The sequence below is a fragment of the Anomaloglossus baeobatrachus genome, chromosome 7 (assembly GCF_048569485.1).
Source record: "Anomaloglossus baeobatrachus isolate aAnoBae1 chromosome 7, aAnoBae1.hap1, whole genome shotgun sequence".
Lineage (NCBI taxonomy): Eukaryota > Metazoa > Chordata > Amphibia > Anura > Aromobatidae > Anomaloglossus > Anomaloglossus baeobatrachus.
In genome coordinates this window covers 236,386,571-236,414,218 of record NC_134359.1, presented here as the reverse complement: position 1 = coordinate 236,414,218, position 27,648 = coordinate 236,386,571, and the positions used below count along the sequence as shown (strand labels likewise).

The following is a 27,648-nucleotide window of genomic DNA, read 5'->3' as shown; positions in this document are numbered from 1 at the left end:
TTTCAGTTCGATGACTTTCCAAATTCAAGCAGCTGGTTCGTTCAGCATTGTCGAAATGTTAACCAAAAGTATCAAAAACACACAAAGGATTGTATGAGGTTTGACTTGCGATCAGTGATTGTCAGCCCCTTCTATATAAAGTCATTCAAAGTTGAGATATTGCCCCCGCAGCTCCAGATTGCTTTCTACTGATACCCATTCCATTATGCCACCTTGCAGATTTTCTGTTTTTAGACTTCTTCCCCGCTGAACAACCACAGTTCGGCACGAGTCAAAGCTCATTCATTCGACTAGTTTGTGTCAAACACGAGTGCTATTGTTGCATTTCTCCATGATACAACACGATATCACCACCATTTCTCCTCCACCGACGGTTCTGAGTGTGCAACAATAGCATGCAGATGTCCACTCGGTGCCACCACACGCACACTGCACAATCTATTTACTCACGTAAGCAAAAGACGGGCCTTGCTGTAGTTGAATAATGCGGTAAAACAAATGTCAGACACAGAAATGGCACAAAACACATTTTTTTTTCTCTCCCTATTTTAAAGTGTTAGAAAGAATACAAGAAAAAGCCTAAAGTAAATGGCCCAATTCTAACAATAGAACATTCTGTTAAATATAGTATTTTAAGGGGTTGTCCACTACTAGGACCACCACTTTTGATTCCACTTGTTTCCCCCAGTTAAAATAAAAGACTCTGTACCCACCTCCCGGTCTGGCGCCATGCCAGCACTGTTGGTAATCGCGGTTAGGGGCTCAGGGGACATTGTGACATCCCGAGAGCCCCACGTCCAATCACCACTGGCTTCTCCATCCCTGCCATTGGACTAAATGAGCAATCAACAGGAAGTGAGTGGCAGTCACAGCGTCACTTCCTGTTTATTAACTCATTTGGTCCGAAGGTGGGGAGCGAGAAACCAGCGGTGATTAGATGTGGGGCTCTTGTGATGTCACAAGGTCATGTGAGCCCAAAACCGCATTTCCCGGCAGCACTGGAATGGCTCCAGAACGGGAGGTGAGTACAGGGTCTGGTGGGATCAGAAGAAGTTGTCCCAGTAGTGGACAATCCCTTTAAAGGAGTTATTCCCATCTTCAGAATAGGTAATAACGTGCTAATTGGTTTGGGTCCAACACTTCTCCTTTTACACTGGGCATTTCAGAGCTCCGCTTACAGTATTGGTGGGGTCCCAGCAGTTGGACCACTATCAATCAACAAGTTATCAAATATTGTTTGTACAGGTGATGACTCCATATTTTAATAAAGAATACAAAAAAAAAGAACTTAGAGCAAATGGTTGAATGTTAACAGTAGAGTATTTTGTGAAATTAAGTATTTAAAGGAATAATCCCATCTTCAGAAGTTACCACTGAATAGGCAATAACATGCTAATCAGTGGGGGTCCAGCTGAATCGGTGATAATTTTCTGATTGGTACAGGTCTAACCTCTGGAACCCCCCTGATCCTAAGAATGAAGCTCTGAAATATCTTGTCAGAATAGGACGGTGCCTGCGCATGGCATCATCGCTCCATTCATTTTCTATAGCGCTGCTGGAGATAGCCAAATACAGTGCTCAGCTATTTACGGCAGTCAGACAGAGAATGAATGTAGTCATGGCGTGCATGGTCGGCCACTACTACGTTATGATGGGGCATTTCAGAACCCCGTCCTTGTTTGGAAAGGTGATAACTTTCCCTGTTTTAAAAAAGTATTAGAAAGAATTAAGGAAAAAAAACTATAAAGCAAACTAACCATTTCAAACAGCAGAAAATTCTGTGAAATATAGTATGTAAAAGGTTACTTAATAAGGCCATAATGCACTCATTTTTTGGGTCAAACTGATAGCACTCTCACTGATCCGAAAAAAGGGGCTCTCAAATGCCCCATCTGAATGGAGAGGTGCCGGAGCATGAGCATCACCACTCCATTCATTCTGTAAAGTACTGCCAGAAATAACTGAATACAGCGCTCAGGTATTTCCATCGGTCCCACAGAGTATCAATGGAGTCATGGTGCACATGCCCGGCCACCGCCTCATTCAGTTGGGGCCTTACTGAGCCCCTTTTTCAGGATCAGTGAAAGTCGGACCGCAATTGATCAGTAAGGTATCACTTATCCAAAGGAGAGGTGACCATCACTTCCAAAGATTCTTTAAGTTTTCAAGCAGAAGTACGGTATATAACTGATATGCTCTACTCATATGTGAAGGAATATATATTTATATACACAGTTACACAGTATATATATATATATATATATTTATATTTATATATCTCTGATAGATATACGTGTATATATATATATATATATATATATATATATATATATTATATATATATATATATATATATACAGGGTGGTCCAAAAGTAGGTGGACAGTATGTGTATTATGGATATCAAACATGGTGTAAAGTGAAACTGACTCAGTTGCCCTTAGCAACCAATCAGACACCACTTTTCATTCTTCACAGACTCTTTGGAAAATGAAAGGTGGAATCTGATTGGTTGGTGGTAAGTGCAACTGAGTCAGTTTCACTTTACACCATGTTTGATAACCCCATTACACATAGTGTCCACCTACTTTTGGACCACCCTGTATTATATATATATATATATATATATATATATATATATATATATTATATATATAGATATAGAGAGAGAGATATATATAAACTGTTTAACTGTGTGTATGTGTATATATATATATATATATATATATATATATATATATATATATATATATATATATATATATATATATATATATATACACACACACAGTATATATATATATATATATATATATATATATACACACACACAGTATATATATTATATACACACACACATACACATTATATATATATCTATATATCTATATATATATATATATATATATATATATATATATATATATATATAGATATATATATATAGATATATATATATATATATATATATATATATATATATATATATATATGATATGTAATGTAAAATAGGGTCCAACCGATAGTTGATAATTTGCTGATGGGTCTGGCTGTTGGGACACCAGCGATCCCAAAAACACGATATATTTATGGTATATAGACATACTGTATAAGAGGAGGGTGTCCCACTCATTACCAGAATGGATAGCTGCTGAAACATATTGGGTCACACTTTGGACAGTCACCCATGGCCCATCCATGCACATATGTCCTCATTAATATGTTCAGGAAAATGTCCAAAGGGAAATAGTGAAAATGACACAAGTTTTAATATCTAAACCTGTTAAATATTGCCTCAAATTTCCTATTGAAAAGCCATGGATTTGTTCTGTTACAGGAAATCTGACAGTACAAAGTGACTGTTCAAACCAAGCATAGGCGCCCTTGGTGGGTTAAACAATGTAGATCATCTTCAGGTATACTTGTTTTCCATCTATCATTACTAATCTATGGCTCCTCTAAAGCCATAACTGTCAATCAAAGAAGAGGAGGCTGGACATATATGAAAGTAAGTAGGTGGGAATGAGCACTGACACCTTTGGCCACACCAAGAGTGCACGGAGCTCCTGTGCTTGGTTTGAGCAGTCATTCTGTGCTGACAGACTTTTTATATTATAATAATGGAACTGTTCCTTGTTTCCTTTGGACAATACCCAACAGAAATTCTAGTTTGATCTGTTGATTTCTATCAAGTATTGTTTAAATAATACACAATAAATTAGCTTATGGGAAACCCTTACTATGTGAACATGGCCAAAATGTGGCATTTTGCCAAGTTTTTAGCATAGTACAGATATTGTGCACTACGTTTGCCTTTTAGAAAACTGGGTAACACTCCGTGTGGCTACTGTAAAGGCAGCAATAGTCGAGAAATAATTGAGAATATATTTAAAGGGTCTTTGTCACAATAGTATGTCTGTTCAAACAAGCACAGACACTCAGTGCACCCTTGGTGTGCCAGAACAGTTCAGTGTACCTTCCCTCCTACTTGTTTTCTGTCTATTTCTACCCCTATGGCTCCTGTAAAGCCAGAGCTGTCAATCAAAGATGAGGAGAAAGATATAAAATAAAGTATGTGGGAAGGTGCACTTAAAGGGGTTGTTCCTTTTTTACCAAGTAAATGAAAAAACAAACTGCACTGTTTTCACCTTTCCTGGGTCCACCATTGAGTCTTCAACGCTGCTCCTGGTGTCTGGCATTGACTATGGTGCTGATATCAGCCAATCAGTGAGCTCAGCACCTCTCGCCCATGTGATGGAATGGCACCTTCAGAGCCGCTGAGCTCACTGATTGGCTGCCGCACTGCTGATGTAACACAGGCACTGAGAGCAGCGGTAGAGACTCAACAATGGACCCAGGAAAGGTTAGTACAGCGCTCTTTTATGTTTTCTAACAAACTGCAACCAGGGTGGAAACTTAATAGAAAGAGAACAACCACTTTAACAGTTTGGCCACACCAAGGGTGCACCACCTATGCCTATGCTTGGTTTGATCAGTCATTTTCTGCAGATAGGCTTAGATTAAAGACGACCAACCACCAGGATTTTCATATATAAACTAAATCCAGTGCTATACTGGTGCTATCATGCTGATTCTATACATACCTTTAGTTGTGAGATCGGATTGATAGTTTCTGAAATATAAGCAAGTAAAGTTTGTGAAATGCACTGTAATTTGATGAGAGGTGCAATGGAATATCTAATAGGTGGGTCGGGTTACTTAGTTATTCTCACCCCTATCTGCCTGTCCTTCCTCCCCCTGTCTCTGTTGTTACAGGGGGAGGAGGGAGGGACGAAGGACAGGCAGGCAGAGGCGGGAATAACTAGCAAAACCTGTTGCACCTATCAATCAAATAACAGTGCATTTCACAAACTTTTACTTGCCTGTATTTCAGAAACTATACATCTGATCTGACAACTAAAGGTATGTATAGAATCAGCATGATAACCCCAGTATAGCACTGCCTTTAGTTTATATACTAAAATCCTGGTGGTTGGTCCTCTTTAACATAACTGAGGGCTAGTATACACTTTATAGCATTTATTGCAACGATGCATGCTTATGATGACACTAACAGTTTACTTTCTCAGTATCGAATGTTACAATTTCGATATTAAGCCAAAATAAAATCCTCGTGTCCGCATTTTCCTAAGCCTCTCCCTAAATAATTTAGAGAAAATAATGACATTTAGTAAGCAAATATATCATTTGATGCTTCGAGTGACATTGTCAGCGCGACACACTCTGGACTGTGCCGGGTCACAACACACAGTATATTAAACAAAGTCTTAGCTATGCATAAACATGAGAACTGAAATGTAGCTGTGTATTCTTAACATGTCAGTTACTTGGCAGGAGAACAGATAGCTGGCGTTACGATGTTTCTCTAATATGCTCCACCCTGTGGAGAGTTGGTTGAGTGTTACCATTCATCATTAGCTCTATAAATCATTAATAATGGGGGATACTTACAGTGATGGTGGTGTCTTTCTTTCCCTTGTGTGATGATGCGACCACGGCCAAGTACTGGATGACCTTCTTGGTGTTCTCTGTCTTCCCAGCACCAGATTCACCTCTAAAGTGAGAAAACAAAAATCCAATCAGGGTAGAAACTAAACGAGTAGGTGCAGAGTTAATGGTCCCATGATCAGGCCCTTCTGATAGGACCACACCAGCATTATAATTAGCACATAAGAGGCGATACAAATTTTGCATCCAAGAAAAGAAAGGAAGATCCAGCTCCTCCCAGCAGAGGCAACGCGTTTCGGACACATTCTGGCATCCTTTGTCAAATGCTAGACAAGGGACGCCAAACGCGTTGCCTCTGCTGGCATGAAGTAGTTGTTGTTACCTTACTTCACCTCGACATGGAACATTTACTTATGGATTTTAATGTTTTTCAATAAAGCCATTTCTTTTTATCCAAATTTAGAGCTGGATCTTCCCTTCTTTTCTTGGATTTCTACAAGCCTGCAAAGCGGTTTCCGGGCTCCTCTCACACCTGAGCCACAATGATGATGTGGTGGAAAGATAAATGGCGCAAATAGGGGTCTTATCTTAGTAAAAGGATTAAGAAACACACATGGAATTGCTCCCCTGAAATGGTGAGTAGTCACAACCACTATAACAGCATGCACAAAATGGCTGCCGTGGCCCCTGGACGGTGATGAGTCGCAGAATGGAGAGGAATGGGTTTAAAAACCACGCTGACATGTAAGGATCAGTTGTGGTGACCCGAACAGTGATTTATTTCTAATTTATTTCTACGTGTTTCAGAGAAACATCTGTGATTTTTCCTGTAGAAGGAGATTTCCTTGTCTCCAAAACATGTAGAAAAAAAATCACTGTTCAGGTCACCACGACTGTTTAAAGGGACTCTGTCAGCAGGTTTCTGCAATGTAACCTGAAGACAGTATGCTGCAAGAGTTAAAACAGAGAATTCAGCCCTGTGTCTGTTATCTCACAGTCTTTTTTTAGTCTCACAGTCTTCTCTTATCTGTATCATTAGTGGGTCTCAGCAGCCTGTAAGCTCTAGTCCATCTAGGCTCCCCTCTGTGATTAGCAGCTTCTGTCTATGGAATTGTGTACTGTGTGGGCGGGAGCAGCTCTCCCAGCACTGCTATATGCAAAATCTAAAATCTTTCACTATATTAGAACAGCTAAAGCCAGTAATCTCTGTGATACATCATTGAACTCAGGGCCTCTTTGCCAACATCATGCTGTTCTCAAATTAGGTAGCAAAAACCTGCTGACAGGTTCCCTTTAACCCTTTCATCTCCATTCTGAGAAACACCTGAACTACAGTGTGCTGGCAACTTCTCATAATACTACAAATTTTGCATCCTGGCCAGCTTCAGATACTGATGTTTTTAGTCAAAATGGCCCAATCAGACTTTTTTTTTCATAGTCTTCCGACTAAACTGTGTAATATACAAGTTTGCATTTTGATTCTCTAAAAACTTGGGCATGTTCCATAGATTGTCAATTGAATTTTATACATTTCTTCATGTATACATCACTAGCATACTCCCCACAGAGAAGCATCATATGGCACAGAGAAGCATTATATATATATATATATATATATATATATATATATATATATATATATATATATATATATATATATATATATATAATTGCCTTATTCTGTCTGTCTGTCTGTCTTGCTCCAAAATTGTGTCCTTACGGTGACACAAAGCTGATTGGCCGCTGGGCTCGCCATGGCCCCGCCCCCCCGCACGGATTGGCCGCTCGCCCAGGTTCCGCCCGCACACGGATTGGCCGGCCGCTCGCCCAGGCTCCGCCCCCCACACGGATTGGCCTCTCGCCCCAGCACCCTGCACGCATTGGCAACTCTGCCACGCCCCGCCCCCCTCACGCAATGCACGCTCGCTCTGGCCCCGCCCCCCGCACGCATTCCCCGAACCGACACGGAGCCACGACTCCCAGGTGAGTACTGTACCCCCGGGAGCCCACATCAGCGTACGCCGCCAACCCAGCCGACACATACCCTTGCATTGCTGGGGTTGCCGCCGTATGCTGGTGTGGGCTCCCGTGCGAGCGGGGGACGGGATACGCTGGTAACCATGGTAGCATAGTTACCAGCGCATCAAGGTCCTGCAGCTGGTAACTATACACACGCACACACATAACAACACACACACACATCACATCGCATCCACACACTCACAACATCCTGGGATATCGCTTGCTTCTCGGTGGCGATACTGTGGTGTGACTTTCCAGGACCTGCCGGAGGATCACATGGCCAGAAGCATGTGGTATCTCCGGATGTTGTGAGTGCGTATGTGCGATATCGTCAGTGTGTGTGTGAGTGTATGCGATCGGATGTGTGCGAGTGTGTTCTGATGTGTGAGTGTGTGTGTGTGTGAGTGTATGCGATTGGATCTGTGAGTGTCGGCAGAGGAGCACGGTGTGCTGGGGGAGGCTGGGAGGAGAGAGGCTGATCCTGGGGAAGGCTGGGAGGGGGAGGCTGATGCTGGGGGAGGCTGCGAGGAGAGAGGCTGATGCTGGGGTAGGCTGATGCTGGGGGAGGCTGGGAGGGTGTAGGCTGATGCTGGGGTAGGCTGATGCTGGGGGAGGCTGGGAGGGTGTTTGCTGATGCTGGGGGAGGCTGAGAGGAGAGAGGCTGACGCTGGGGGAGGCTGGGAGGAGAGAGGCTGATGCTGGGGAGGCTGGGAGGGGGAGGCTGATGCTGGGGGAGGCTGGGAGGAGGGAGGCTGGGAGGAGGGAGGCTGGGAGTAGAGAGGCTGATCCTGGGGAAGGCTGGGAGGGGGAGGCTGATGCTGGGAGGAGAGAGGCTGATGCTGGGGTAGGCTGATGCTGGGGTAGGCTGATGCTGGGGTAGGCTGATGCTGGGGGAGGCTGGGAGGGTGTAGGCTGATGCTGGGGGAGGCTGAGAGGAGAGAGGCTGATGCTGGAGGAGGCTGGGAGGAGAGAGGCTGATGCTGGGGGAGGCTGGGAGGGGGAGGCTGATGCTGGGGGAGGCTGGGAGGAGGGAGGCTGGGAGTAGAGAGGCTGATCCAGGGGAAGGCTGAGAGGGGGGGGCTGATGCTGGGAGGAGAGAGGCTGATGCTGGGGTAGGCTAATGCTGGGGTAGGCTGATGCTGGGGGAGGCTGATGCTGGGGGAGGCTGATGCTGGGGGAGGCTGGGAGGGTGTAGGCTGATGCTGGGGTAGGCTGATGCTGGGGTAGGCTGATGCTGGGGGAGGCTGGGAGGGTATAGGCTGATGCTGGGGGAGGCTGAGGGGAGAGAAGCTGATGCTGGGGGAGGCTGGGAGGAGAGAGGCTGATGCTGGGGGAGGCTGGGAGGGGGAGGCTGATGCTGGGGGAGGCTGGGAGGAGGGAGGCTGGGAGTAGAGACGCTGATCCAGGGGAAGGCTGGGAGGGGGAGGCTGATGCTGGGAGGAGAGAGGCTGATGCTGGGGTAGGCTGATGCTGGGGTAGGCTGATGCTGGGGGAGGCTGATGCTGGGGGAGGCTGATGCTGGGGGAGGCTGATGCTGGGGGAGGCTGGGAGGGTGTAGGCTGATGCTGGGGTAGGCTGATGCTGGGGGAGGCTGGGAGGGTGTAGGCTGATGCTGGGGGAGGCTGAGAGGAGAGAAGCTGATGCTGGGGGAGGCTGAGAGGAGAGAAGCTGATGCTGGGGGAGGCTGAGAGGAGAGAAGCTGATGCTGGGGGAGGCTGGGAGGAGAGAGGCTGATGCTGGGGGAGGCTGGGAGGGGGAGGCTGATGCTGGGGGAGGCTGGGAGGAGGGAGGCTGGGAGTAGAGAAGCTGATCCTGGGGAAGGCTGGGAGGGGGAGGCTGATGCTGGGGGAGGCTGGGAGGAGAGAGGCTGATGCTGGGGGAGGCTGGGAGGGGGAGGCTGATGCTGGGGGAGGCTGGGAGGGGGAGGCTGATGCTGGGGGAGGCTGGGAGGAGGGAGGCTGGGAGTAGAGAGGCTGATCCAGGGGAAGGCTGGGAGGGGGAGGCTGATGCTGGGAGAAGAGAGGCTGATGCTGGGGTAGGCTGATGCTGGGGGAGGCTGATGCTGGGGGAGGCTGATGCTGGGGGAGGCTGATGCTGGGGGAGGCTGATGCTGGGGGAGGCTGGGAGGGTGTAGGCTGATGCTGGGGTAGGCTGATGCTGGGGGAGGCTGGGAGGGTGTAGGCTGATGCTGGGGGAGGCTGGGAGGAGAGAGGCTGATGCTGGGGGAGGCTGGGAGGGGGAGGCTGATGTTGGGGGAGGCTGGGAGGAGGGAGGCTGGGAGTAGAGAAGCTGATCCTGGGGAAGGCTGGGAGGGGGAGGCTGATGCTGGGGGAGGCTGGGAGGAGAGAGGCTGATGCTGGAGGAGGCTGGGAGGAGAGAGGCTGATGCTGAGGGAGGCTGGGAGGAGAGAGGCTGATGTTGGGGGAGGCTGGGAGGAGAGAGGCTGATGCTGGGGGAGGCTGGGAGGAGAGAGGCTGATGCTGGGGGAGGCTGGGAGGCGAGAGGCTGATGCTGGGGGAGGCTGGGAGGGGGAGGCTGATGCTGGGGAGGCTGGGAAGGGGAGGCTGATGCTGGGGGAGGCTGGGAGGGGGAGGCTGATGCTGGGGGAGGCTGGGAGGAGGGAGGTTGGGAGGGGGAGGCTGAGAGAAGAGAGGCTGATGCTGGGGGAGGCTGAGGCTGGGAGGAGAGAGGCTGATGCCTGGGACAGAGAGGCTGATGCTGGGGACAGAGGCTGATGCTGGGAGGAGAGAGGCTGATACTGGGAGGAGAGAGGCTGATGCTGGGAGGAGAGAGGCTGATGCTGGAGGCAGAGAGGCTGATGCTGGTGCAGCATGGGGGATGGAGCACGATGGGGGGTGCGCAGCATGGAGGATGGAGCACGTTTGGGAGTGCGCAGCATGGCGGATGGAGCACGTTTGGGAGTGTGCAGCAGGGCGGATGGACCACGTTTGGGAGTGCGCAGCATGGCAGATGGAGCACGTTTGGGAGTGCACAGCATGGCGGATGGAGCACGTTTGGGAGTGCGCAGCATGGCGGATGGACCACGTTTGGGAGTGTGCAGCATGGCGGATGGACCACGTTTGGGAGTGTGCAGCATGGCGGATGGAGCACGATGGGGAGTGCGCAGCATGTGGGATGGAGCACGATGGGAGGTGCACACCTCCCCCCAACACATACACACACACACACAACACACCACACACACACTGGGAACCACAAACACCGCCCTACACAGACACCCACACACACAGACAACGCTGCACACACACAACACCCAACACACAAACACTGCGGCATACATAAATATACGCACATACCACGCAACACACACACATTGCACAAAACATACCTCCCCCCAAAACACACCACACCCACACAAACCGCGCAACACACACACACACAACGCTACAGACACACAGCTCTCCACAAACAACGCAACACACGCATACCCGATGCGTAGAATCGGGCCACCTTCTAGTATATATATATATATATATATATATATATATATATACATATACATATACATATACATATACACACACACACACATTTTTGATTTTATACAAATATTGCCTAATGCTAATAAATCTTCACAAATGATAACCTCTAGAGGTTTGGAATATTTTTGTTCCTCGCGCTTTTGGAAATATGTTTTGCTGACAGTGAAAAATAACTTATTTACATTCAGATGTTAAAATGGGAGCGTGACAAAAAGGTTTGCAGGAGCTTTGTCCGGCAGCCATGTTGGTAGTCTGTGGCCGTAGGACTGGAGTCCTATGATGCTCCTTCTACCTGCCATCCCTGATACCTCTTCCGATTAGTAGCGCGGTGGGATAAAATTCTACCATGGACAACCTTTCAATTTAAGTAAAAATCTTTCCATGATAAATTTTATAATTACAATTCAGTTCAGTTTTTTTTTTATTAAGAGAGAAGTGTATAGGGGAAATGGCAATGTCATACCTACAGCATGCACCTTAATTTAAAAAAAAATTCTCTGCAAACCCCAAAAATATCAAAGGAAGAATTGTACAAAAAATGCATTTTTGCAGATTTGCTATTGTAAGTTAGGTATAATTTTCGAGTTAAATTTTGGCGCAAATATTTTTAGATAATGTTATCAACTAAAGGGGGCTTTACATGCAGCGACATCGCTAGCGATGTCGCGCGTGAAAGCACCCGTCCCCGTCGTTTGTGCGTCATGGGCAAATCGCTGCCCGTGGCGCACAATATAGCTAGGCCGCGTAACACATACTTACCTTCCTAGCGACGTCGCTGTGGGCGGCGAACAAACTCTTTCTTAAGGGGGAGGTTCGTGCGCAGTCACAGCGGCGTCACACAGCAGCCCGCCAATAGAAGCGGAGGGGCGGAGAACAGCCGCATTAACGACACGCCCACCTCGTTGCCGGCAGGACGCAGGTACGTTCTTGTTCGTCGTTCCCGGGGTGTCACACGTAGCGATGTGTGCTGCCTCAGGAACGATGAACAACCTGCGTCCAGCACCAGCAAGGATTTTTTTAAAATGAACGACGTGTCAACAATCAACGATTACATGAGTATTTTTGATCGTTTACACTCGCTCGTAAGTGTCACACGCAACGACGTCGCTAACGAGGCCGGATGTGCGTCATGAATTCCGTGACCCCGACGACATATCGTTAGATACGTTGTTGCGTGTAACGGGGCCTTAAGTGCACCAAAAAGATGAGATTGTTTGTGCCATCACTTCTTATCTAGAAAACGGGGTTAGTTTTACACCCAATGCACCAAACTACTGATGTATGGTGTGAAAGCAAGGTATTATGTATTTGTACATATGTGGAGTGTTCTAGAGCTTCTTTTAATCACCTTACGCTTTATAAGCTGACCATTCTACACACAGCTTCCGCTTTGAAGTAGTTTATATGTAGAGATGAGCAGACCCTACACTACTAGTATGCATTAAAGGGAGAGGTAGTCAGACAGGCTGAGATCATAAACCAGGAGGGTATGACTGTACATGGGGGCAGATGGAGTTTAGGGCAAGATACAAGCCGAAGGTCAGGGTTTCAGGAGAGCATGTACAAAATACAGGGAGCAGGCGGGGATGTGGTCAGAAGGAAGTCCGAGGTCAGAAGCCGGGAAGTCACAACAGAAACAGGGGAGGACAGGCAGAGATGGATAAACAGCAGTCTGGAGTCGAGAGGCCAAGACCTGAACACTAAACATCACTGGAGCTAACAGCACAACTGAAACCAGTAAGTATGACTGGCAGTGTCCTGAGCTAACACGCTCCCTAAAGAAGCACAGCAATCACCGGGAACTAGAAGCATCTACAAGAGCACCTCCCAGGACCAGCGTGAAACCCATTGCTGTGAAACAATCAGCAGAACATTCATCCTGCAAAACGCTCTGCACCATAAGCAAATATATACTGGCTCTGCAGGAAAGCATGGCAAAACAATACAAAATGTTCTGCACATAGGAATCATGACAGCCAGGTTCAGCTGGACTTTAGTTATAAGTTCGTTTCAGGACCCAGACTTGACCTGAACTTGTTCCCGGATCCCAAACCCCATATAAGCCAATGGGGACACAAACTAACGGGCTTGACTCAAGTAACGAGTATAATGGAAGTCACTGATTGGGCAGTTCGGTTCTACTCCCACATACAGCCAGCCATAAACAGAGCATTTCCGGTGGATGTAGAGTGGATTTTTTGTACACACTACATCCAAAAATGTTGTTTTTAACCCCCCCTCCTCCCCCGCCCCCAGTGAGAGCTGTTCAGGGACTGCAAACGGCTCTAACTGGGCCAAGCACCGAGTGTACCCGAGCACCCTGATGCTCGATTGAGTGGTTGGCATGTGAACAGCACCCGAACTTGGACATGGGCTGTTTTAAAAAGACTGTATTCAGGTTCGAGCCCCGGATACCCAGTGTTCGGTACGAACGCTGATTTTACAGGTCAGGTTCGCTCATCTCTACATATATGCGCAATAAAAAAAAGAAGCAAAGAAAACAACCAAAAAGACACAAAAGAAAACGCTTCAATAAAAACATGGTCTGTATTTGTCTGTAAGAGGTGGTATAAAAAAGGAAACACTGTAAAGTGGGCTCTAATGATGTGCCAAAGCAGTGTGCACCACCGGACAGATTTGGCCCATTTTCTGACTGCATTTCCTACATTTCTGCTGTCCGAATGATGGACAACAATAGTAAATCTGTCCCACTATTTGTTGTGCATTTCATGTTTCCCTATTGACTCGTATCATACATATGTTTGCGACATAGGGAAGAATGATTTTTGGAGAAGAAAAGTTGAGCAATACCGAGGGTCCTGTGTCATGCCAATGGTAAATCATTCTGGGAACATTCATGTGTGGGGTCGCTTTCCATCCATGGAGGAGACTCACTCACATTTTTGTCTAAAAACACTGCTATGAATAAAGAATAGGAACTAAACATCTGTGATGCCCTGGCAAAACCAGGTAGTCACACATTAGGCCCCCTAACACCTTCCCTCACAGGGTTACATACAGCCGACCTGAAACCCTAGTCACCCCCCTCAGGGCAAGACAGGCACATCAGTGGGCGGGACCAGGCGGTTAGGGAACGCCCACCTAGGGGTCTAGACAGTCCGGGGTGGGAAAACAAACAGTTTGAGTTTTGAGTCGAGTGGAGTGGAGTTGAGAGGAGTGAGACTGGGGCTAAGTGTAGCTCCAGCAGAGGAGAAGCTCAAGTTGAAGGTGCCAGGGTTGGAGCCCTGGTATCTTGGCTAGGTGGCAGACGGTGGTCCCCGTCGGCAGGCGACGTGAAGACGGCAGCCAGAGATCCGAGGTGGAACGGGACAGGGTTGGAGCCCGCCGGTACCGACACCAGAGACCCGACCCGGAAACCGTGCACAGAGGGGTAACTCGGACCCTGAAGCCAGGACCGGAACCAACGGCCTAGCTAATCAACATATTGAGGGCAGGATTTTAGGTCCTGTCCCAACCAAAGTCCCAAAAGCAGACAACCACCCACAGAGAGGGATAGGGCAACCGCCAGGGCCCATAGATCCCACGGGTCAGCGTCAGCGGGCACAGTTCCTCAGGTACACAAAGACTCCCGTGTTCCATACCGGTAGGTCTAAACAAACAACAGAATTAGTGCAGAGGAAAAGACGGCGACCACCAGCCTGGGTGGGGAACCAGAGTACAACCGCCGCGGTGGACGGCCACCAGCACCTTGGATTACCAAAAGACTTGTGTGATTCATTTAATTGTGAGTAACCAAACACCCCCTGGTACGTCCGGGCGTACAAGTCCCTGCCATCGCCATACCCTGCACAGAGACACTGGGTCCCGGGGCAACCATCCCTACCCACGGAGGGGTTAACATCCAGCTGCCACTACATCTCCCCCGGGTGTCCAGCAACAGCAGCGGTGGTGTCCCACTTCACCACACACCGTGGGTGGCGTCACGAACTGAATACGGCCAAGCCCGTACAACTATGTCCCCCTTTTCATTTGGCGTGTCCGCGTGACCCCTGGGTCCGGAGGATCCCTCGAGCCACACAGCGGGTCCGGATCCGAGCAGCCCGGCTGCTACAGGCGTGGGTGCGGCACACATCCTCCAAAAGCAACTTCTTCTGACAATCCAGGAACAATCTGGTGATGAACAATGCTTCTTCCAACATGATGGAGACCATGTCACCAGGCAAAAGTGAGAACTAAGTGGCTCGGTAAACAAAACATTTACGTTTTGTGTCCAAGGCCAGGAAACTCCCCAGATTTCAGTTCCACCGAGAACAAAAACATTGAAATTTTGGGTCCATGGCTAGGAAACTTCCCAGATTTCAATACTATTGAGACCCTGTGGACAATCCTCAAAAAGTGGGTAAACAAACAAAAACACATAAATTGTGATAAACTCTAAGCACTGATTAGACAAGAATGGGGTCATTAGTTGTCATGATGAGTATGGGAGATTAGGGAACTGTTGCTCCTAAGCTGTGCCTCAAACTTGAGGGCTCTATGCTATCCTTAACCTACAGGATACTGCTGATGGTGGAGAGGTTGGGGAAAAACTGGGATTTTGTGAAGTGTTTTTGTGGGACCAGCACTGGTCTTCCGGGTCCCTAGGGGGTAGGCCCTGCATCCTGGTGGGGATGCAGTACCTTCTTGCTCCCTGATGGCTTCAGGGGAAGCTACAGTTACAGTGGCCATTGTTTTTCCAAGACTGGAATACAATCCACCAGTCTTGACAATTTGTCCCCTGAATTTTAATTATAATTCCCATCTGTACTTATTACAATCAGTAAATATTTCTAGGATGGAAGTGAATGTAGGATAACAATATTCTGCCTGTAATTGCTTCCTATGTAATTGAATCTGCGTTGGCAGCTACATATATTATAGACATTACGCTCAGCTGCCTCTAACACCTGACAAATGTTTTAATATTAATACCAGATTATTAGCATTATAGTGCGGCAGCAGCAGTGATCCTGGGTCGGAGGGCTAAATACGGGCTATCTACTGATTACACCAAGGATTTGTCTCAATTTCCTTAGTCTTGCTGTCGAATTGAGTAGACGGAAACCTTCCACTCCACGCACTGAAGTTCTACCACGATTAACCCAAGGTGACCTCTTCATGGCTAAAAGCAAATGCCACCGGAATGTAAAAATATGAGTTCAATGTATAGCAGTGCTCACTATCATATACTACTTTTGTATCATTAAACCAGTGCAATATTTCCATACTCTATATTGCTGTATGCAAATCACATACTTACGACAGTTCTGTATGGCCTGATGTTACTGTGTAGTTAACATGTGATTGTACCTCTAAAGCACTATCCTCTGTAGGGGCTGAGAGCCTGATTCCAGTCATGTGTAATTTACTGTGTGTTTGTCACGGGTGTGTCACGTGTGACAGGCAATCATGTAGTTTCTGGCCATTGAAGTTCACAGGGTCTGGCTGCGCAGAATGCTCCCAGACTTTTCATGGTTCCTGCTGTCAGTATTCATTGGTATAAGTAGCTTTCCTGTTGGATTTATCTCTCCCCCTTTTGGACCCAGCAGGAGCTCACCTTCCACCCAGCTGCTGATTATCAGTATTCCCTTGGTGTTTAAATATCCCTTCTGTCTTTTGACTGGTGCTGATGACATTATTCAGTTACTTCAAGCCCTGGGTGCAAGTGGGTGGCTTGTACTCCTCTGTGGTATCTTTGCAGAAAGCTTTGCTAGACTTCTTCCTGTGTCATCTGTAGAAAAGTAGTTCATGCTTTTCCCCCTGTATGTCCCCCTTGTGTCTTCTATAGTGTTTAGTGAGGTTGATGAAGAGCTCATCCCATCCGTTCCCTGTTTAGGGTCCAACACTAGGGATACTTAGGGTGAGGTATACGGCTCGGTGCATAGGTGCGGAACCTATCTAGGGTGGTGAGGGACCCCAGGGACCAGCAGAAGGTTTAGTCAGGGGTCACTATCTTCCCTATCCCTAGACACAAGGTTTCCCCTCCCTTCCCTTTTGCTGTGCGTGTGGTATTTCCCTGTATCTAGCATGACAGTGTTGCTATTTCAATAAAATCAACGTTTTATCAGCAGGAGATTATCACTACAGAACTCATAGTCAACTGCTGTGTGTAACTCCCACCTCTACCATTATTAGCAGCTTTCTGCCTATGTATAGTATACACAGCTGACAGCTGCCAATTAGTGGTGTGGACGGGGTTATACAAGGCTCAGCATTCTGAGCTCTGCTAGATCTGCAGCAGGGAAAACTTGCTTGTATCCAAATGACAACATGCAGACTCGAAAGTGACATATCACTGGAATGAGGATCTCAGCCCCTGCATCCAGATTACATAGCAAAAGGGGCGGAATTGGCTCTTTTCACCCTTGGCTCTGATGGTCCAGGCACCTGGAACACCCACCGCTCATCCAAAACTGTGAAAAAGCAGTTACATTCCCTCATTTATTGAGTGGTTAATGTGCCTTTAGCATCTTACAGTAATGTTATTTTGCAGCTATAAGATTATATAGTTTGGGCACGACATGGTATCATAAAAGGATGGTGTTAATAGAATGAACAGCACAGGACTCTATTATAAGGCCAGCACCGACTATTGCAGGAATCATGAAAATATCATGTAAGATTTAATGCCCCATAATCCTATTTTAGAAGCATTATATTTATGAGCCGACCCTGGAAATATAAGCTTTCCACTTCACAATCAGCATGTGAAATCAGGAGAAATGCTCAGGTCCTGAGAAGGTGGCACAAGGTCTAGAAGTACTACAGTACTCAAGGATTTACTTAATGAAAGGGAGTCTGACAGCAGGATTCTACTATCCAATCTGAGAGCAGGATAATGTAGGCATAGAGACCCTGATTCCAGAGGTGTCACTTATTCGGTTGTGTGCAGTAGTTTCAATATAATCAGTGTTTTATCAGCAGGAGATTATCACTACAGAGCTCATGTTCAGAGCAGTCAGGCTAATCTCTGTGACCCCACCCCCACCACTGATTGGCAGCTTACTGACAATGCATCCTGTAAACATCCAGACATGTGTCACTTACTGGGCTGTGTCCTGTAGTTTCAATACAATTAGTGTTTTATTGGCAGGAGAGTAACACTAAAGGACTCATGTGCAGAGCAGTCATGCTAATCTGTGTAACCCCACCCCCACCACTAATGGGCAGCTTACTGACCATGTACAATATATACAGGAAGCTGACAATCAGTGGTGTGGGCAGATAGAGAGCTCAACAATTTGACTATTGCTACATCTATAGAAGAGAAAACAAGGATTCCAGCAAAACTACACCAAGCAGGCCAGTGGAATCAATGTCTCTGCCCCTACATTATGAAGTTCTCATATCCCATAGCAAAAATGTCTGAAAGATTCCCTTTAAATTAAGAAGTTATAACTTAAAGTTCTAAATATCAGGGAAGTGTAGTTTTTAGTCTTCAAGAGGATTGCCAATTTTCCGCAAAGAGGCCGAGATCCTTCATGCTTATATACTTGTTTTAGGGACATTTTTGTCTTTGGCTCCTTTTATGTTTATCAAAGTGTAACTATTGTTTTAATTATTATTTCAGAAATCAATAGTACACATGAGAATAAGAATCTTTGTAATATTTCTTATCAGAAAAATCCGCTTTTTTTTCTCCTCCTGGAGAGATCTGTCATTCCAAATGAATGGGTAAAATCTGTATTCACAGAAGATAGATATTCATATTACTTAGGAGATAGCGGTTCATCCTTTTAAAATTCTATGGAGAGCGGAGGGAGGAGTTGGGAGGAGCTAGAGGCAGACAGTTATTCTGCTGCAAGTTCTCCATAGAACTTTATAAGCAGCAACTGTCATCTCAGAAATGGGAAAATCTGTATTCGGGAAGATAAATGTTCACATTACTGAGATAGGAGCTGGCAGTTGGTTCTGAGATTACTTAGATAGAAGATGGCAGTTGGTTCTGAGATTACTGAGATAGGAGATGGCAGTTGGTATCGAGATAGGAGATGGCAGTTGGTTCTGAGATTACTGAGATAGAAGATGGCAGTTGGTTCTAAGATAACTGAGCTAGCAGATGGCAGTTGGTCCTGAGATTACTTAGATAGGAGATGGCAGTTAGTCCTGAGATTACTTAGATAGGAGATGGCAGTTGGTCCTGAGATTACTTAGGAGATGGAGGTTGGTCCTGAGATTACTTAGATAGGAGATGGCAGTTGGTTCTGAGATTACTTAGATAGAAGATGGCAGTTGGTTCTGAGATTACTGAGATGGCAGTTGGTTCTAAGTGAAATAGGAGATGGCAGTTGGTATCGAGATAGGAGATGGCAGTTGGTTCTGAGATAAGTGAAATAGGAGATGGTAGTTGGTTCTGAGATTACTGAGACAGGAAATGGCAGATGGTTCTGAGATTACTGAGATAGGAGATGGCAGTTGGTTCTGAGATTACTTAGATAGGAGATGGCAGTTGGTTCTGAGATTACTTAGATAGAAGATGGCAGTTGGTTCTGAGATTACTTAGATAGAAGATGGCAGTTGGTTCTGAGATTACTGAGATAGAAGATGGCAGTTGGTTCTGAGATTACTGAGATAGAAGATGGCAGTTAGTTCTGAGATTACTTAGATGTAAGATGGCAGTTGGTTCTGAGATTACTGAGATAGAAGATGGCAGTTAGCTATGAGGTAAGTGATATAGGAGATGGCAGTTGGTTCTGAGATTACTGAGATAGGAGATGGCAGCTGGTTCATTTAAAATTCTCTGACGATGGGAGGAGTGGGTGGAGCTAGATAGAGGCTGACAGTCATTCTTTTGCAAGTTCTCTTTAAACAGCAGATACAGTTCTCCATAGAACTTTATAAGCACCCACTGTCATCTCCTATATTAGAAACGTGAAAATCTGCATTCAATGAATACAGGCTTTACCCATAAATAGATAACTTTGCAAATGAATGTTCAGTCCAGGATGGAAAAAAAAGCGGATTTCTCTAATAGGATATATTACACAATTTCTGATTTCCATTTATACTAATGATTTATTAAAAATAATATTATTAAATATATATAAATAATAATAAAACTGAAGGTTAGTCTTATAGTACTTCTTCATGGACATTAGAAGAGGACTGCTACAGTAGATCAGTGAACAAGTGTCCATAGGAAGTCTCATTACCAGTCACCAAACCTACAGGGTGCTGCTTAACTGCTCCCCAAACCTCTTGGACCCCGCACTCCCAGAAGGGAGCGGTTATGGCAAGATAATAGCTTCAAGCAACGCGTCGTACTCAACAAGCTTTCCGAATAGGAGTAGTGGAGTCTCAAAAAGTCGGCACGTATACTACAAGCTCACAAGGGAAGGGGCATTTCCTAGCAATGGCAGCCTCAGAGTATATAACCAAGTATACACCCTAATAACGAGCTACTGTAAAGAACATCTGCGATCTCTATATATGGAGCGGCCGCCATCATCTTATGTCTCTGTTATACTTATGTGTGGAGCAGATCAGAGTTACGGTTTGTTTAAATCACTTTCTGTAGTGAACGAATGTATAAACTTATCCTAAACGTTATATACAAACTTATGGCAGGGGGTAATGAGAGGATTTATCTGGCTCCTGAATTTACTTTAGCTGAACGTTGAACTTCAATCTGATTTTTTTATTATAAACTTTAAACCTAGACTTTAAAAAAAATCTAGGCAAAAAAAATCACATATATATATATATATATATATATATATATATATATATATATATATATATATTTCAAAAATTGAAAAAGTAACTTAATTGTCATCATTTTCAGAATTTAGATCATAAAGATTATTAGGGTTTAGAGATTCACTCGCTTTTAGGCTGGAGTCACACTTGCGAGTGACTCCCGCAAGTCTCGCATCAGCATCACCCGGCACGGCCGCACACTCTCCGGACAGGAGCATCTCAGCTGCATAGAAATGCATGCAGCTAACCCGCTCCTGTCAGGAGAATGTGCGGCCGTGCCAGGTGATGCCGATGTGAGAGTCGCATGAGTCACTCGCAAGTGTGACTCTGGCCTTAGGCAGCAGGTAGCATTCACGTAGGCACGCAGTTCCTTGGTCAAAGAGGTATGTTTATTGCAGTGCATAAACTTTGGCAGAATGGAAAAACAAACAACCTCTTTCCATGCCGGCTCTCCCATAGAGATAAATGGCCAGCTCTCACTTGCAGGATTAATAATGTCAGGGTCTCTTACAGTCAGCAGATCACATTCCACACAAAGGCCCAGTATGCTGCACATGCCACTGGTTTCTTCCCCAGGTCCAAGACCACTCAGACTCTGGCCGACTGTTCATCATTAAAGGGAACCTGTCACCAGATTTGGGGTCTACAAGCTGCGGCCACCACCAGTGGGCTCTTATACAGTGTGTCCACCCATATCCTGTCCACCGCCATTAACTTGAGAATGCCTGCAGCTATAGGAATAGAAGTGGTGTCTAGGTATAGTAAAGTAGCCATGCGCTACGCAATGAAACCACCTATAGCGCCACCTGGTGGAAAACAATGGAGTTAGTATTTTTATCTTGAAAACGGAACGAGATACAGAAAAAAAGTTAATTAAAAAATTGTAGGGCATCATCAATTCAATACGAATCGACACCTTGCATACAGAAATGCTATGATTAGAACGTGTGGAGCTCACAGCGAGCAGTCTTGTTTTATGGCGTTCGCTGTGAGCTTCAGATATGTAGCAGTGCTGGAAGCATCGTGGGACCTCATCTGGATTACGTCGGACCTGGAGGGGTGTTTGGGGGGTTAATAAAGTGGTGAAAGAGGGTGCTTTTTGTCTTTTATTACAAATAAAGGATTTTTTGGGTGTTTGTGTTTATTTACTTTCACTTACAGATTAGTGATGGTGGTGTCTCATAGACACCTGCCATTGTGACGCCCTGGACTAGCCAGGTAGTCACAAACATAACAGCACACACACCCCCTCCCCTGGATAGTCACACCAGTCAGACAAAAACCCTTGTTGCCTCCCTCCAGGGTCTGATGTCCACACCAGGTGGGGCAGAGCCAGGTGGTTGGCCCCACCCACCGAGGAGTTCACAGGTCTGGAGGCGGGAAAAGAGACAGATTCGAGTAGACAATGAAAGTGAGAGGTCAGAAACTGTCGGTGTCTGGGTAGTGGCCCAGACACAAACAGCAAGGTTGGCAGACGGTGGTAGCCGTCTGCAGGAGTTAGTGGATCTCTGCGGAACTGTAGGACCGGGGTCGGGCGCTGGCCCGCCGGTACCGAACCGGGGAGCGGAGTGAAACTAAGCACACAGGCAGGGCCATCGGACCCCGACTAGGCGTGGAGTCGCTGACAACGGTCAAATCCGAAAGTGACCGGAACCCCAGGGGTTTCCTAACAACCAAGACCCGACAGAAGGCAACAGTCCACACCGTGAGGATACACAGCCACCGCCATAGGCTAGAGATCCAAGGGCCAGCGCCTGCGGGCAAAACGGGCTCCTCCGGTACCTATACGCCGGGAAGCGGACTACCGGTGGGCAACCACAGGAGTCAGAACATTCTAACAAGGTGCAGGGAAAGACAGCCACCATCACCCTGTCCGGGGAGAGCCCAAACACTGCAGCCGGCTGCGGGACCCGTCCATCCAGCCGTTTGGTTTACCAGAGACTCTGTGCATTTGTGTCTGTGTGAGTACCACAGTGCCATCCGGCACCGAGCCGCACTGCCCCTGCACCCCAGCCATCCAGCCTCCACGTTCCACAACCGGGCCCCAGGATCACCAACCTCTACCGACGGAGGAGACAACATCCTAGCTGCTCCCTACCAACGCTCCCGGGATCCCCGTCACCAGCAGCGGTGGTGCCCATCATCACCATGACCCGTGGGTGGCGTCACGAACTATCTCCCAAAACAAACCACCCCCTTTTCACTCGTGGGCGAGGAGCGCTGCTCGAGTCCCTGGGTCCGGCCCACCGCTCGAGCCACCGAGCAGCAGCAGCAGCCGCGGACCCGAGCGTAGCGAGCGCGGCCCCTCCGCCCGCGACACCATCACTAAGCTAGGGCTTTGTAGCAGCTGTGAGCTGTTATTAACCCCTCATTACCCTAATTACCACGATTGCCACCGCACAAGGGCAACGGGAAGAGCCGGGCCCAGAGCCAGAATTTTCACATCTAATGGATGCGCTACTTCTGGGGCGGTTGTGGGCTGCTACTGTTAGGCTGGAAAGGGCCAAGTAATGATAGCCCTTCCCACCCTAATAATATCAGCCCCCAGTTGTCTGCCGTACCTTGGCTGGTTTAAAAATAATGGGGGGATCCCACGTGAATTTTTTTTTATAAATAAATCAACAAATTAAAAAAAAGCCTGGGGTCCCCTCTATTTTTCATAACCAGCCAAGGTACAGCAGACAACTGAGGGTTGCAACTTGCTGCTGTTCCTGTGCTGGATATAAAACCTAGGGGGGACCCCACATCATTTAAAAAAAAAAAAAAAAATTAAGAAAACAGCTGGTCAAGCTAGCTATCCCTCTATCAAACTATTCTGTTCTTTCTTATTATCTATTCTATATGTTCTTTCTTATTATCTATTCTATATGTTCTTTCTTATTATCTATTCTATGTTCTTTCTTATTATCTATTCTATATGTTCTTTCTTATTATCTATTCTATATGTTCTTTCTTATTATCTATTCTATATGTTCTTTCTTATTATCTATTCTATATGTTCTTTCTTATTATCTATTCTATATGTTCTTTCTTATTATTTATTCTATATGTTCTTTCTTATTATTTATTCTATATGTTCTTTCTATTATTTATCTATTTTCTATCTACCTATAATCTACCTATTCTCTATCTATTCTCTTACCCTATCATATTTTTATATTACTTTTCTCCTTCAAAAAACGCGGCAAAAATGCGGGAAAGTCGCGGCAAAACATCATGCGTTTTTTGGGCCACAAGCTGCATTTTCTGGGATCACAGGAAAAAGATGCAGTCAAGATGCACTCATAGAAAAGATGCAGCGTGTGAATATAACCTTATGCTGCATTTTTCCTGCCAAGAGATGCAGAAATGGTGCAGACAGTAAGCACATACTCAAAGGGTGCAAGTCTTATGTGCTACAAAAACATCTGGATGGATAAGGTGCCCCGATAATGCCACCTGCGGGGTACCCTGGAGGGGAGACAGACTGACGACCAGTATTTATCAGCTTCTAATGACTGTTGCCTGCCCTTGTGGGACATGTAATGGGGAGCAGACCTGCCCCATATATCCCTGTGTGTGATAAGATACAATCCTGTGGGAACGCTCCAGACTTTCCCCATAGCTGTACCTTGCAGCTTGTGTTTTGGAAATCTGAAGTCTTTGATGGAGCAGAGCGCATGGAGTGGTTTCTGCAGAGGAAAGGTTACAGTGTGGTCATAGTGCATTTCCTTTCTCCCAGGCTATAAGTGCCTATCTTTTGGCATTTCTCAGTAATTCCAGGCTCTCGGACCATATACGGCCTCATATCTTCCTAATTGTCATACCAGGCTCCCAGGCATCGCTCGCTCAATGCTCTCAGTCCTCAGTATATGTGTGCGGAGTGTGATGGATGAGCAAACCGAACAAGGAGATTGGGAATCACTTCTTAATGATGCCCGGTTTACTTCACCAGTCTGCTCTCCTGACCTATCCATACAAGAAATACTGGCATTTCCCATAAAATATCAATTCAAGGGCATTTATCAGAATAACAGATGAATTACATAAAGCAGAAAAGCTCTCGCACTATTACTTCATCATGGAGAACACAAGGCCTGAAAATAAAAGTCACTCTATGTAACTGCAGACTGGTGACAGTGTGTAATGTTCACACTGTTAAGATTCACCTGTATTCCCCATGTGGGTGCGTCAGATGAAACTAATCAACACGTTACAGCAGATATGCAAGTCAATGTTTTTCTTGGTGTTCATCACTATGTACTTTCCAAAACAAGTATATAAATAGTATGATGGATGCCAAAAGGGCACACTCTATCCTCTTTCTGGGAACATCAAAACTGAGGCTAAACGGCACCTGTAGCCGCAAAGGAGGTTGAATGGCCAAAGATCGTTCACCGCATGTGAACGGTGTTGCATTGCGTCAGTTGAGGTACCATGACCATGACAAGCAAGTCAGACACAGAGAGGTCAGAACTATTTGGATTTTTTATGACTTGCTCTTTGCGGTCGTGGTACGTTAAGGGTTACATTCACGTGCACAGCACTACGGCACAAAGCAATCTTTTGGCAGCACAATGCATCTAAACCCAGCATAAAGTATGCGCTGGTTTAAACTCCCAACATATAGCGTCAACTAAGTGTACAAACATAGTGTGCGCTTAGCTTGATATCCATGGTTGCCTTCAATCGAGCAGACGTAGGGACAAAAAGGGTCAATCATGCTAAATTTTAGGATGGCCAATCTTTAATTCTCAGAGGATATAAGGCACTAGCTATGGCACTAGCTTATTCCCTGCTCCCACACAGACATAAACATGTATGGTGAAGATGGCCAAAATAACCTCAGCCGATAACTATCTGATCTATACTGCCGAATCAGGGCCACATTGACTCTAAGGGGTACTTTGCACGTTGCGACATCGCTAGCCGATTGTAGCGATGCCGAGCGCGATAGCTCCCTCCCCCGTCGCAGATGCGATATCTTGTGATAGCTGCCGTAGCGAACATTATCTCTACGGCAGCTTCACACGCACTTACCTGCCCTGCGACGTTGCTCTGGCCGGCAACCCGCCTCCTTCCTAAGTGGGTGGGTCGTTTGGCGTCACAGCGACGTTACACGGTAGGCGTCCAATAGAAGCGGAGGGGCGGAGATGAGCGGGACGTAAACATCCTGCCCACCTCCTTCCTTCCGCATAGCCGGTGGAGGCAGGTAAGGAGATGTTCCTCGCTCCTGCGGCTTCATACACAGTGATGTGTGCTGCCGCCGGAACGAGGAACAACATCGTTCCTGTCGCTAAGAGAAACCAAGGAAAAAATTGTGAAAACATACCCTGCTGTAACTAAATAAAAGCATAGTGCTTTTGATCAAAAACAGTGTTTACTAAGTACCCTATGTTTATATGCACTATGCTTTTATTTAGTTACAGCAGGGTATGTTTTCACAATTTTTTCCTTGGTTTCTCTTTGTCTCATGGCCAGTGTGAACATGGTCTCACAAGTTCCATGTATACCATCTCATACTCCGGCTCACTTTTTTGTTTTTATGTAGTTTTTTTTGTATTCAGTACAAACAGGGAGTGGCCCCCTTCTCAGCGAGCTGGACATTTCATTTTGTGAATCCCCCTGACTGTGTGTGTCCTGTTGGGACCCGGTCGCTCTCAGCCCTTAGCCACATTGAGGCCTATTTTAGACCCATGGTAAGGTTTTAATATTAGAGAGTGTAGGTACTATCCCAACTGGGTACACCTTGACGTTTGGTGGGATAGCTTTATGCTTTTTTTGATCAAAAACAGTGTTTACTAAGTACCCTATGTTTATATGCACTATGCTTTTATTTAGTTACAGCAGGGTATGTTTTCACAATTTTTTCCTTGGTTTCTCTTTGTCTCATGGCCAGTGTGAACATGGTCTCACAAGTTCCACGTATACCATCTCATACTCCGGCTCACTTTTTTGTTTTTATGTAGTTTTTTTGTATTCAGTACAAACAGGGAGTGGCCCCCTTCTCAGCGAGCTGGACATTTCATTTTGTGAATCCCCCTGACTGTGTGTGTCCTGTTGGGACCCGGTCGCTCTCAGCCCTTAGCCACATTGAGGCCTATTTTAGACCCATGGTAAGGTTTTAATATTAGAGAGTGTAGGTACTATCCCAACTGGGTACACCTTGACGTTTGGTGGGATAGCTTTATGCTTTTTTTGATCAAAAACAGTGTTTACTAAGTACCCTATGTTTATATGCACTATGCTTTTATTTAGTTACAGCAGGGTATGTTTTCACAATTTTTTCCTTGGTTTCTCTTTGTCTCATGGCCAGTGTGAACATGGTCTCACAAGTTCCATGTATACCATCTCATACTCCGGCTCACTTTTTTGTTTTTATGTAGTTTTTTTGTATTCAGTACAAACAGGGAGTGGCCCCCTTCTCAGCGAGCTGGACATTTCATTTTGTGAATCCCCCTGACTGTGTGTGTCCTGTTGGGACCCGGTCGCTCTCAGCCCTTAGCCACATTGAGGCCTATTTTAGACCCATGGTAAGGTTTTAATATTAGAGAGTGTAGGTACTATCCCAACTGGGTACACCTTGACGTTTGGTGGGATAGCTTTATGCTTTTTTTGATCAAAAACAGTGTTTACTAAGTACCCTATGTTTATATGCACTATGCTTTTATTTAGTTACAGCAGGGTATGTTTTCACAATTTTTTCCTTGGTTTCTCTTTGTCTCATGGCCAGTGTGAACATGGTCTCACAAGTTCCATGTATACCATCTCATACTCCGGCTCACTTTTTTGTTTTTATGTAGTTTTTTTGTATTCAGTACAAACAGGGAGTGGCCCCCTTCTCAGCGAGCTGGACATTTCATTTTGTGAATCCCCCTGACTGTGTGTGTCCTGTTGGGACCCGGTCGCTCTCAGCCCTTAGCCACATTGAGGCCTATTTTAGACCCATGGTAAGGTTTTAATATTAGAGAGTGTAGG

At 46.0% G+C, this 27,648-nt stretch overlaps 1 protein-coding gene across 2 annotated transcripts in view; it reads right to left on the bottom strand.

Annotated features, from left to right (window-relative positions):
• MYH11 (myosin heavy chain 11) overlaps positions 1-27,648 on the bottom strand; it is a 153,404-nt gene that overhangs the window by 65,156 nt on the left and 60,600 nt on the right. The window contains exons 5-6 of one of the 2 annotated variants that reach the window (XM_075317961.1): positions 5,471-5,573; positions 451-471 (exon numbers count right to left, since the gene is read on the bottom strand). In XM_075317961.1, the coding sequence (XP_075174076.1) occupies positions 451-471; positions 5,471-5,573 (124 nt within the window). The remainder of the gene's footprint in view (positions 1-450; positions 472-5,470; positions 5,574-27,648) is intronic. The other variant, XM_075317963.1, reaches the window with a different exon arrangement.